General features: G+C 45.1%; 1 protein-coding gene across 1 annotated transcript; it reads left to right on the forward strand.

The window, feature by feature from the left end:
* Positions 1-6,573: 6,573 nt before the first annotated feature.
* On the forward strand, positions 6,574-9,227 carry C1QTNF8 (C1q and TNF related 8). Its single transcript, XM_063314954.1, has 2 exons — positions 6,574-6,810; positions 7,803-9,227. The coding sequence occupies exons 1-2, from the start codon at positions 6,579-6,581 to the stop codon at positions 8,348-8,350; spliced, it is 780 nt and encodes a 259-aa protein (XP_063171024.1). The 5' UTR covers positions 6,574-6,578; the 3' UTR covers positions 8,351-9,227.
* Positions 9,228-10,649: the final 1,422 nt, after the last annotated feature.

Consider the following 10,649-nt stretch of genomic DNA (forward strand, 5'->3'; position numbering starts at 1 on the left):
TACTAGAAGTGTTTTCATGCATGGCAACAAATCTAATCACATTGAATAAAATAGTAAGAGTGATTTCTCTATTCCAGGTTTTCCCAGACTGTCCCCATTTCTGGGCTACTCTCTGCCTGTGAGTTGGGGGAAGTCTTCAAATGAACGTTGTAGCCAAAATCCTCCTTGTGCCTTGAAAAGACCCTGCAAACTGGTGGTGCTCAGAATCACCTGCAAACAAAAACAACCCTGTCCTACTTTTGAGATTTCATGAGAAAGGAATCTATCCAGGAGAGATCTTAAAAGGAGATCAGCTACCCCTGATCGCTCTTCTCTGAATCCCTTCTTGACTCAATGTTCACTCAAGAATCCAAATTTTGCTGGCTGGCCGGCCAAACCGCTTCCAGGTAAAAGCTGAGACCGCTGTAGATTTTAAAAAATTCTTTGGGAAACTTTGCTCATGATGACATGCCATACCAGCACAAGATAGGGTTTGGCTTCAGAAAAGTCTATTTTTCCAGAAGGAGGACAAGTTCCAGGTTCTTCCCGTCATCTGCGTCTTCACACCGTCTGGTAAATTGAGACAGGTTTCTTCCACCACTTCTTCTGAGCCAAAAATGACAAGGAATGACTTTTGAACAAGCAAATACCAGGAAGATCTCTGTGTGTGCTTGGCAGCTGAATTGTGTGACACCCAATGTTTCCTTTGGAGACCTGAAAGACACTCCGTCAGTGGCAGGGCTCGGATGCCTGAATGGACCAGAAAGTTCTCAGATCATCAAGCTCACAAAAGGGCAGGAAGGAAGCAGAGGAAAAAGGGGCTTCTAAGCTGCAGAGAAAGCTTCCAGGCCCTTGGACAGATACACATTGAAATGGAAGCTGATTCTAAGAGATTTGTACAGTGTTAAGTAACCAGCTCAGCTGCTTTTGCTTCGAAAGATCAGTGGTTATACAGCTACATCTCTAGGAGAAAGTTAAACATGGGCCTTTTCTCTCCTTGAGTTGAATCAACCACCTTCAAAGGGTGGAGTCAGAGTGTCCATGGTGAGTGGGTGTGTCAAAAAAGTCAAGATGGCAGCTGTGACTGCACAACTAAAGACCCATTCCTTGCATCAGGCTCATGTAAAGAAGAGGTAAAGCTTTGATTGTGTAGTCACAACTGCCATCTTGACTTTTTTGACTCATCCTGCCAATACCCCTGGATGGAGTTACAACTAGAGGCCCATCAATCTTGTACATACCCAAGGCATGTTATTATGCAAAATTGGCATCACACAGTTTGTCAGAAAGATGGAACATATTGTTTCTGGTACAGTAACCTTCTTAGCCTCCTTCCCAGGGCTGAGAGAGAATGACTGGCCCAAGGTCATCCAGCTTGCTTCATGCCTAAGGCGGGACTAGAACTCACAGTCTCCCAATTTCTAGCTCAGTGCCTTAACTACTACACCAAACTGGCCCTCAATAGTAATAATAAAGTCCCTGGGGTTTTCTTGGCAGGTTTTTCAGAAGTGGTTTGCCATTGCCTCCTTCCTAGGGCTGAGAGAGAGTGACCAGCGCAAGGTCACCCAGCCAGCTTCACGCCTAAGGTGGGAGTAGAACTCAAGGTTTCCTGGTTTCTAGCCTGGTACCTCAACTACTAGACCAAACTGGCTCTCAAACTGTGCCTAAGAGAAGCTTAATGCATGTTGCTATTATTATTATTATTCCTCAAATTTATCTTGTGGAATTTTCATCTTGGAAAAAAACCAAGCTGGGTTGGATCTGTTTAATCATTGGATGGGGAGCCAGCTGAAATCCCAAGACGGTAGGCTGGACCAGGAAGTAAAAAAACAGACAGACAAAGAAATCCAGGAATGAGGCACTAGCAAACCACTTCTAAACTGCTGACAAAAAGACGATGGGGATGTAAAGTGTCCTTGTGCAAAATTGCAGTTTTGGGTATTATGTGAACCAAATTTTAGTGGAGTCATCTTGGAGGCCCTGAAAAAAAAGGGAGGGGTGGAAGACTGCATGCATACCGCCAAAGATTGCCCTAGATGTGCCTTCTGAGGAAAGAGTCCAAAAGAAGGGCGTCGATCCTGCCGCTAGGAACTTTTTATTCTTTCTGTTCAACTTCCAGCTCCCTCCACCACAGCCCTGCTGGCTGGGGCGTCTGGAGAGCCATTAGTTCCCAGATGCACGTCCAAGACATACGGAGGAATATCCTCTGTTGCATCTGACCCACTTACAGAGAAAGATCCAGTTGTAGAGAAATATTTGTCCTGAATTAGGCAGTAAAGCCAGCATTTCCTCTTGCCAAGAATGTAGCTGCCACAGAAAGAGCTGTGATCGCATCCAGACTATGATTCAACCCTCTTTGGTAGCCCAAGTCAACTTTTTAGTTTGCCAGCCTGTCTTTTGGCAGAAGCACCCCTTCCCCTGCAAGAGGCAGAAATACAGCAGACGAAGCTTTCCTCCAGAAGTGAAGAGAAAGCCTTTCTCCTCGTTCTTGTTGTCATTCATTCTTTCCTCTGAAGCAACTGTGTGAAAAGCAAAATCTTTGACAAGAGATGTCATGTTTCTCTCTCCACGCTATGAAAAGGCTATCAGGCTGGTTTCTGTAAGATCAGAGTATTCTGAAGGACCCATCACAAGCAGGATCTTTTTGTCTGGCCCATTAGCAACTCTGCTCAGAAGAGACGTTTGGGGAGGAGGTCGAGGCTCCCGGGCTGGGCTAACCGGAGCGGCAGGGGAGTCATCTCCCCTTCCTTGCCTCCCCTGGTTCCGATCTGGATTTCTTCCCTCCAGACCTTTCTTGCCGCAACTGCTTCAGACTGACGGTGAAGAATGAACAAACTGATCCTTTTCACAGGACTGATGTGTACATTCCTCCCTTCTCTGCTTCTGGCCCCCCTAAGGGAGCAGTTATTTTACAGGGCATCAGTGATAACGTATCGAGCAATAAATAACAGAATTGCAACTTGTATAAGTCAGGATTGTGCTGGTGTCTCAGGTTTTTAGCGAGTGTAATGTTGTAAAATCATTTATTCTTTCCATCTACTGAAAAAAACCCCCAACAAGTTTGTTGTTTTCAGGTATTTCCAGACTTGCAGAACTCTTTTTTTAAACGCATACATAGTTTTTCCTCAATATGTCCTTAAAACACTCATTTCCTCATTTTAAAAAAAATCAGCATAAATTTCCCCAATGTTCCCTTAAAAAAATCCCTTGTAAAAATATAAACACACCAAATGCAAACATTTTTTTCCATCCAATTTTCAGAAGCATGCACACTTTTCTGGATGCACATCTTCCAAATGAATGTGTGTTTGTGGCTGGGTGTGTATTTTGATCTCTCTATGGTGAGAAAATGAGAAGGACTGCAGGATTGTGGTGGGTGCCCTGTGCCACCAATTTGTTCCCATGGAAATCTATGGCTGACTTCTTTTCCAACTTGGCCATCAGAATCAACAACCTTGAACTACCCTCTGTTTTGGCTGCTATGAAAATCTCTGGAAGATAGAGGTGAAGGACTTAGCAACATCAGGCTGGTCCAGAAAGAGAGAAAGTAAAAGAAAATGCTCAGTGACGTGGCTGTTTGCAGCTGTTCCTCCTCTTCCCCTCTCCTCCTCTCTGGCATCTGGATGTCTTTGCAGAAAACTGTCTTTTCCTAGACGGAAGAACACTCTGTAAATCTCAGGGCGTCCTGGAGAGATCATTTTTCTCTGGGCTGTCTGTTGCGGCAGATGAAAATAGCTGCCAAAGAAAGACCAAAGCAAGGTATTCCTCTTGTGGGGTCAACTGTCACTCCGCCATTCTTCCATCTATCCACAAAAAGAACCTCTTGAACCTCAGAACCAGGTAATGCTACTGCATTTGTCCATTTTTCATGTTGTTTTAAAATCTGCCTGATGACTTCTTCTTCCTCTGTGAAATGGCTTCTGTTTTTCTACCTTATTCTCAGGCTGGTTGAGAATTTCTTTCAAATTTCTCTTGGTTGGGTTTTTAAGACTCGTTTCTTAGTGGAGCTGCTGGAGAGACCTACTGCTGTTAATATTTCCCATAACACACGTTTCTATCATTCTGGGTAGCAACGGGAGTTCAGAGTGTGAGTTAAAACAAGCAAACAAAACCTTACTGTGGAAGTGTGAGAAACCAGGGACTCCGTATCCCTGGAGAAATGTTTCTGCAGTTAAGAGCAGGACATCTGCAGACATCCCTTGGCCAGCGAACAACTCATTTAGAGCCAGCACATCGTACTGTCGCCAGGATAATTTCACTGAAATTCTTTTTTCCTTTGGGAAAAAAAAGAGAACAAATTGAATAAGGATTGGTTTAGAAAAATTGCAGATCTTTCTCTGCATGGCACTGACTCATTTATTTAGCTGAGTTGTTGAGTACCCTCACCTTTAGGGCCAATCACTTCTACAGTGAAGCACATAGAACAGGTAAAAGAGCATTGCACTAGCTGATAGAGTGTGTGTGGGTGGTGGTGGTGGTGGTGTGTGTGTTTGTGTGTTCCCTTCTCACCCCTATGGATGGTATATGCCTTCCTCAACCTAGGAGTTTGAGGGTTCTGCGCAGTATCTTGGCTGTTCCTAGCACTACACCCTTTCAGACAGAGAGTTCTGACGTTGCTCCTGGGATCTGCTGGAGCCACTCTCCCAGCTTCGGAGTCACGGCCCCGAGGGCTCCTACCACCACTGGGACCACTTTGGCCTTCACTTTCCACATCCTCTCTAGTTCCTCCTTCAGGCCCTGGTACTTCTCCAGCTTCTCATCCTCCTTCTTCCTGATGTTGCTGTCACTTGGCACTGCTACATCTATCACCACCGCTTCTTCTGGTCCTTGTCTACCACCACAATGTCTGGTTGATTGGCCAGTACCTGCCTGTCCATCTGGATCTGAAGTCCCACAGGATCTTAGCCCTGTCATTCTCCACAACCTTCTGTGGAATCTCCCATCTGGACTTGGGAGGGTCTGGCCCATACGCTGTGCAGATGTTCCTGCACACAATGCCAGCTACTTGGTTGTGACGTTCAGTGTATGCTGTTCCTGCCTGCATCTTACACCCTGCCGCTATGTGTTGGACTGTCTCTGAGGCGCCTCTGCACAGTCTGCACCTCGGGTCCTGTCTAGTGTGGTAGACCGCTGCTTCTGTGGATCTGGTGCTTGGTGCCTGTTCTTGTGCTGCTATGATCAGTGCCTCGGTGCTGTCTTTTAGTCCAGCCCTTTCCAGCCACTGGTAGGATTTCCCAAGGTCAGCCACCTCAGCTGTCTGTCGATGGTACATCCCCTGCAAGGTCTTGCCTTGCCATGGCACTTCCTCTGCTTGATCTTGCTTCCATGTCTGCTGCTGCCACAGGCATTCTCTCAGCAGTTAATCTTTAGGGGCCATCTTGCTGATGTACTCCTGGATGCTCTGGGTCTCATCCAGGACAGTGGCTTGGATGCTCACCAGACGCCGCCCTCCCTCTTTCCGCCTGGTATACAGTCTCTGGGTGTTGGACTTGGGGTGGAAGCCTCCGTACATTGTGAGGAGCTTCCGGGTCTTCACATCAGCAGCCTCCATGTCCTCCTGATACTAGCTGATTTGTGTATATGTGTGTGTGAAGATAGATAGATAGATATAGATGATAGATATATTTGAAAGCATAGATATTGGAAGGGCAGGAAGACATTACTCATTTTAAAGACCTGCCTTAAAAGAACTGAAATGAATGAAGTCAAGTGGGAGGGAATTTCATGATTACAAGGTCAAGGCTGGCCCAATCTTCAGGCAAAATAAAACAGTCACTTTGACTGCTGAATGTGGATAAATGTTCAGTGTATGTGTTTTCTTTCTCAGTTGTCCCCTTTAAAAAAAAAAAAGAACTGTCCCATTTTGGACCTGTACAAAATGCACACATCTTTGGGTGGCTGTCTGCTCATCGAATAGCGAGGATGAGCAGTCTTGGTTCCATGCTGTTTAATACTGTAATATAATATAATTTTGTATAGTTTATTAAAAAACAGAGCCTAGTTGAAACAGATTGAATGGGAACAGAGAAGGTAAAAATGCTTTTCCTTTCACCTCTAAACAATCTGTGTTTGGTTATTGTAGCAGCATACAGTAGGTTTAAATATTATCCAAATTAAATAATATTTGCTCTAGTTGCACGAGAACTGCAGCAGTTCAGCTTCAAACTTTTTGACCCCCCACCCCCCCAAATTCTTAGCTGAGTTAGGAGAGTTGAGAGAAGCAGGATGGCTCCTGGGCTGATGCAGAAATGACAGAATAGCAAGGAAAATTTCCCTCTCTTATGCAATGGGGCTATTTTTTGCTATCAGATCCAGCCATGAGTGCCCTCCTATCAGCATCTTTTTAAAGAATCCGGGAAAAGCCCATTGGTCATTCATGGCCCCTGATGGATAGCTGCAATGCCATGTCCTAGCCACTGGGGGCACTGCGCAGCCAAAAAGTCCATCTTTCTTCCAGCAAGCTACCAGGCTGGCAGAAACAGCCCCACACCTGACTCCTGATTGGTCCTGCGGTGCTTTTGATGAGGCAGATGTTTCTAAGTGGGCAGCTGACATTCCTCCTCTCAATCACTTACCCTTTCTTCCTTGGCCAGTTAACGATGCATACCACCCTTCTCCTGGTCTTGGTGTATTTTCTGCATGCCAGCAGTCTTCCGGGCGAAAAGGCACCCCCAAAGAGGAGGGCTTGGAGGGCTCCATCATGCATACGATGTTGCCAGCAGGGTGAGCAGCCAGTCTCCATTACTGCTTCCCGATATGCACGGGTGACCAGCGACTCCATTTATGCAGTCCCTAAGATTCAGCCCACCATTGATATTCACATCTTAAAAGGCAAGCAACTCTTTTGTTATTTTTTTCCTTTCTGCAAAGGACTGATCAGTATCTCATCTTGTGATGAAGTTTACATATATACATTTTTTAAAAAAAATCCTACCAATTGGGTTAGGTGAATATGACAATTATCTCACTTATTTTTGTGAATGTGTTAAGCTTGGCTTCTCATTTTTTCAAACCTGGCTTTTTTTTAATTGCACCCAAATAATTACAAATGATATTGCACACTTATGCAAGGATATGCATTTTCGTTCACATTTTCATCAAATATACAATGTTTCCCTACTGTAGCACATTGTTTTCACGAATATATTTATTTCTGAACAGAGTGTCTCCTGATAGCATTTTTTAAAACTTGCATGTTGCATTACAAAATTCAGAAAAGTGAAAGTTACCAACAGTAAGTAAGTTTTGGTCCCTGCAGTGAATTAACAGTGCCTGGGGCCCTGTCCTGTTCCTCATCCACAGTTGTGTTGCAAGGGGCATGTCCAACAGAGCCTAGCTAAAGAAGTCCCCTTCATTTTTCCTATGGTTCTCATTCAGTTTGATAAGAAAATATTAGTTTCTGAAGTAGGATTCCCAAGGAGAGAGTGTGCTGTTGTTGCACTAATTAGTGACGAGGTAGCCAAGGAGTGTGGGTGGTGCTTTGCTTTGCCTTGCACCAACAGCTCTCGAGGGCAGACAGCTTCCCACCCTTTCATTCAATCTCAGAGAGAGACACCAGGATGAAAGTCCTCCAATGGGGCCTTTTCTGAGCAGGAAGTTTGGACAAGACCTCCCAGGTCCCTTCCAGCCCTATAGCTCTGTGGCTGGGAACCATCTCCTCCACCATGTCCAGCCCTTAAATCAGCCCAGAAACATCCAATGAAGAAATCAAAATCCCCACAACAGTGCCGTCTTTTGCAGGGGAAGAGAGATTTTGAAAAAAGGCAGGGCAGCACTTCACACCGTCTTAACTTGCAAAGCCTTATTCCTTCTTGTGCCCTTAGGTGAAAAAGGTGAGATGGGGGATCGAGGACTTTCAGGGCTCAAAGGCAAGTCAGGTGAGCCAGGCCTGCAGGGTTCCAGTGGCCAGAAAGGACAAAAAGGTCAAGTGGGCCCCCCCGGCCATTCATGCAAGCAGCATTATGCTGCCTTTTCGATTGGCCGCAGCAAACCCCTCCACAGTTTGGATTACTATCAGCGGGTCACTTTTGACACCGAGTTTGTCAACCTCTATAAGCATTTCAACATGTTTACTGGCAGCTTCTTCTGCTACGTTCCCGGAATCTACTTCTTCAACCTGAACGTCCACACCTGGAACTACAAGGAGACCTACCTTCACATCATGAAGAACGAAGATCAAGTGGCGATCGTCTACTCTCAGCCCAGTGAGCGAAGCATCATGCAGAGCCAAAGTCTCATGCTGGACCTCTTGGAAGGGGACGAAGTCTGGATACGAATGTTCAAGCGGGAGAGGGAGAATGCTATCTATAGCGAGGAGTCGGACATCTATATCATCTTCAACGGCCACCTGATTAAGCCAGCCACAGAATGAAGGCCTCCAATCCAAAGCTAAAGTAGAGGAGGTGCCCCATCGAACGGTGCTTTTCCATGGACTGCAGCCACAGAGCTGCTTGTCCTCCCCAGGGCCCCAGTGGGGTGAGCTTATACGTAAGGGCTACTATGCTTACAACTTTGTCCAATGCTGTGATGGAGACACAATCCCCAGGATTTAAAACCCAGATGCCCCGGTGGGTCAATGCCTGCTTTTGGATCTTTGGAAGCCTGCTGGGCAGTTCTCACAAAACAGCTGCCAGGGATGGGTGTTTGCACATTCCCCCAGTGGCTGCCCCAGCAGGTAAGACCAGTTGCAGAAGTCCTCTTGACCAGAAGGCAAACCAGTAAGCCTGACCACCATCCCAATACCTTCCAGGACTCCATTCATGACTTTTTAGCATACTGGTCTTCTTTTGAGGCAGAGGATATGCTTGATAAAAAAAAAAAGAGGGGAGGTCAAAAAAGGCAAGATGGCACTGCCTGGGCTGTAGCCATGTGCCATTTTATTTCCTAAGAATATTTCTTGGCCTTCTCTGGGCCCAAAGACATCCTTGGGAATCAGAATAATGGCAAAGATAGTATGCATGGTACATGTAGCAAGGGCTGGGCTCTTGATCTTGCATTAGAGGCTGCCATCTTGACTTTTTTGACACCCCTCCCCCATGGAAACCCTTAAAATACAGGGCAACCCCAGTTTCACACTTTTGGGACACTCATATGCGCTCCCTTTCTGTTCATGAACTGGGTCTGTAATCAATATTATTCCATATGGTGCTTAATGAGGTGCTTAAAAATAGATGAAAGGATTTCCTGTGAGTAACTTAATATGTGTTTGTTCTTTCTCTTTTGTTATTTTTTTCCTCTATTTCCCTTTATGTTTTTAACACTCTTCTTTCTTTCTTTCTTTCTTTTCTTTCTTTCTTTCTTTCTTTCTTTCTTTCTTTCTTTCCTTTTCCTTTTTCTTTTTGGTATATTAAAGCAATTAAAACAATATCCCAGGAATAATGCTTAATTCAAGGGAATCTTTACCTTTTCTTATATATCCCAAAACTGCCTGCTGATTGGGAAGGAAGTTCTTCTATATGATTTTCATCTCTGTGAAGAGTTTAATTAGACAATACGAGGCATTTTGGGAGCCTCAGTTTTAAGTGGTTCTGTGGTGGTGAGTCTGTCCTCATCTAAGAATCCACTTCTGTAACGTCCCACCTTTTGGGGAATAAGAATAAGAGCTTCCTAATCAACTGATGATCGAGCTGTACGTCTACCCTTCAGAGGTTGTTTGATGGCTTGGATTGAAGCAGTGCTGTTGGAAAATTAAAAGCCAGAGGTTGATTTTGGTTTCCCTCCAAACTCATCCTCAGCCCCCTTCCCCTACTCTTCTACTCCTTGCCAATTATACTAATGAAAAGAAGTAGAACAAAAGAGGAGACGTCATGGTTGGAAGTGGGAATACCGTCAATTCAGGAGCAAGAATCCAAAATAAAACAGTTGAACAGAGGCTCTTCAGCCTCTGCCTGAATTTACCCCATGAAGGTCTTGCACCTTCCTCAGTAACTGCTAAACAGCTGGACGTTTGTCTTCCTACTGAGCCAGAATCTGCCTTCCTCTCTCTTAAGGCCTTTACTCCCTGCGCTCCACTCTGGGGGACATCCCAGAACAGGTCTTGGTCTTCTGTGCACCTCCCACCCCATACTACTATTTCCCTCCTCCATTGTCTTTTCTCAAGGTTTAAACCTACCCCATTCTCTCCTGAGTCACTCCTTGTAAGAATCTGGTCTCTTGATCATCCTTCTTTCCTTTTTCTCCAGCTGTTCCAGTTTCCTTGAATCTTTCTTTAAAAGGGGTGCCCAGAATTGGACATGGGACTCAGCACATGGGTCTGAGTGAAGCTGAATGAATTGGAAATGATACTTCTATTGATGCAGCCAAAAACTGCATTTGCCTGTTTGACAGCCTCATCACACTGAAGTCATATATTTGACTTGGGACATGCTGCAATTTCAGAAATGCTATCAGAATGCCACACACAGTCCACCTTCGCTTAAGCTCTCAGAGCAGAGAGATGCAGATGACATATTATGTCATGCGCCCCATGTGTGAGGTTTTACATGACTTCCACCGCCCCACTCCTCCTTGGATGGGGGAAAAGTTATCTATTTTTACACAGTGTATACCCTATGTGGCGTTTTCAGCGACAGAGACCTCCTTCAGTTACAGATAGTCCTCACTTACCGACTGCCTCATTTAATGACCATTCAAAGTTATGACGGTGTAAAAATAGCTTTGTTACCAATCCT

The sequence above is a fragment of the Candoia aspera genome, chromosome 14 (assembly GCF_035149785.1).
Source record: "Candoia aspera isolate rCanAsp1 chromosome 14, rCanAsp1.hap2, whole genome shotgun sequence".
Classification (NCBI taxonomy): Eukaryota; Metazoa; Chordata; class Lepidosauria; order Squamata; family Boidae; genus Candoia; species Candoia aspera.

Excerpts from the sequence above, each read along its gene's own strand:
- C1QTNF8 (XM_063314954.1), top strand. The coding sequence starts at position 6,579 with ATGCATACCACCCTTCTCCTGGTCTTGGTGTATTTTCTGCATGCCAGC. Across the intron at positions 6,811-7,802 it reads TGATATTCACATCTTAAAAG|GTGAAAAAGGTGAGATGGGG; the intron begins GCAAGCAACTCT and ends TTGTGCCCTTAG.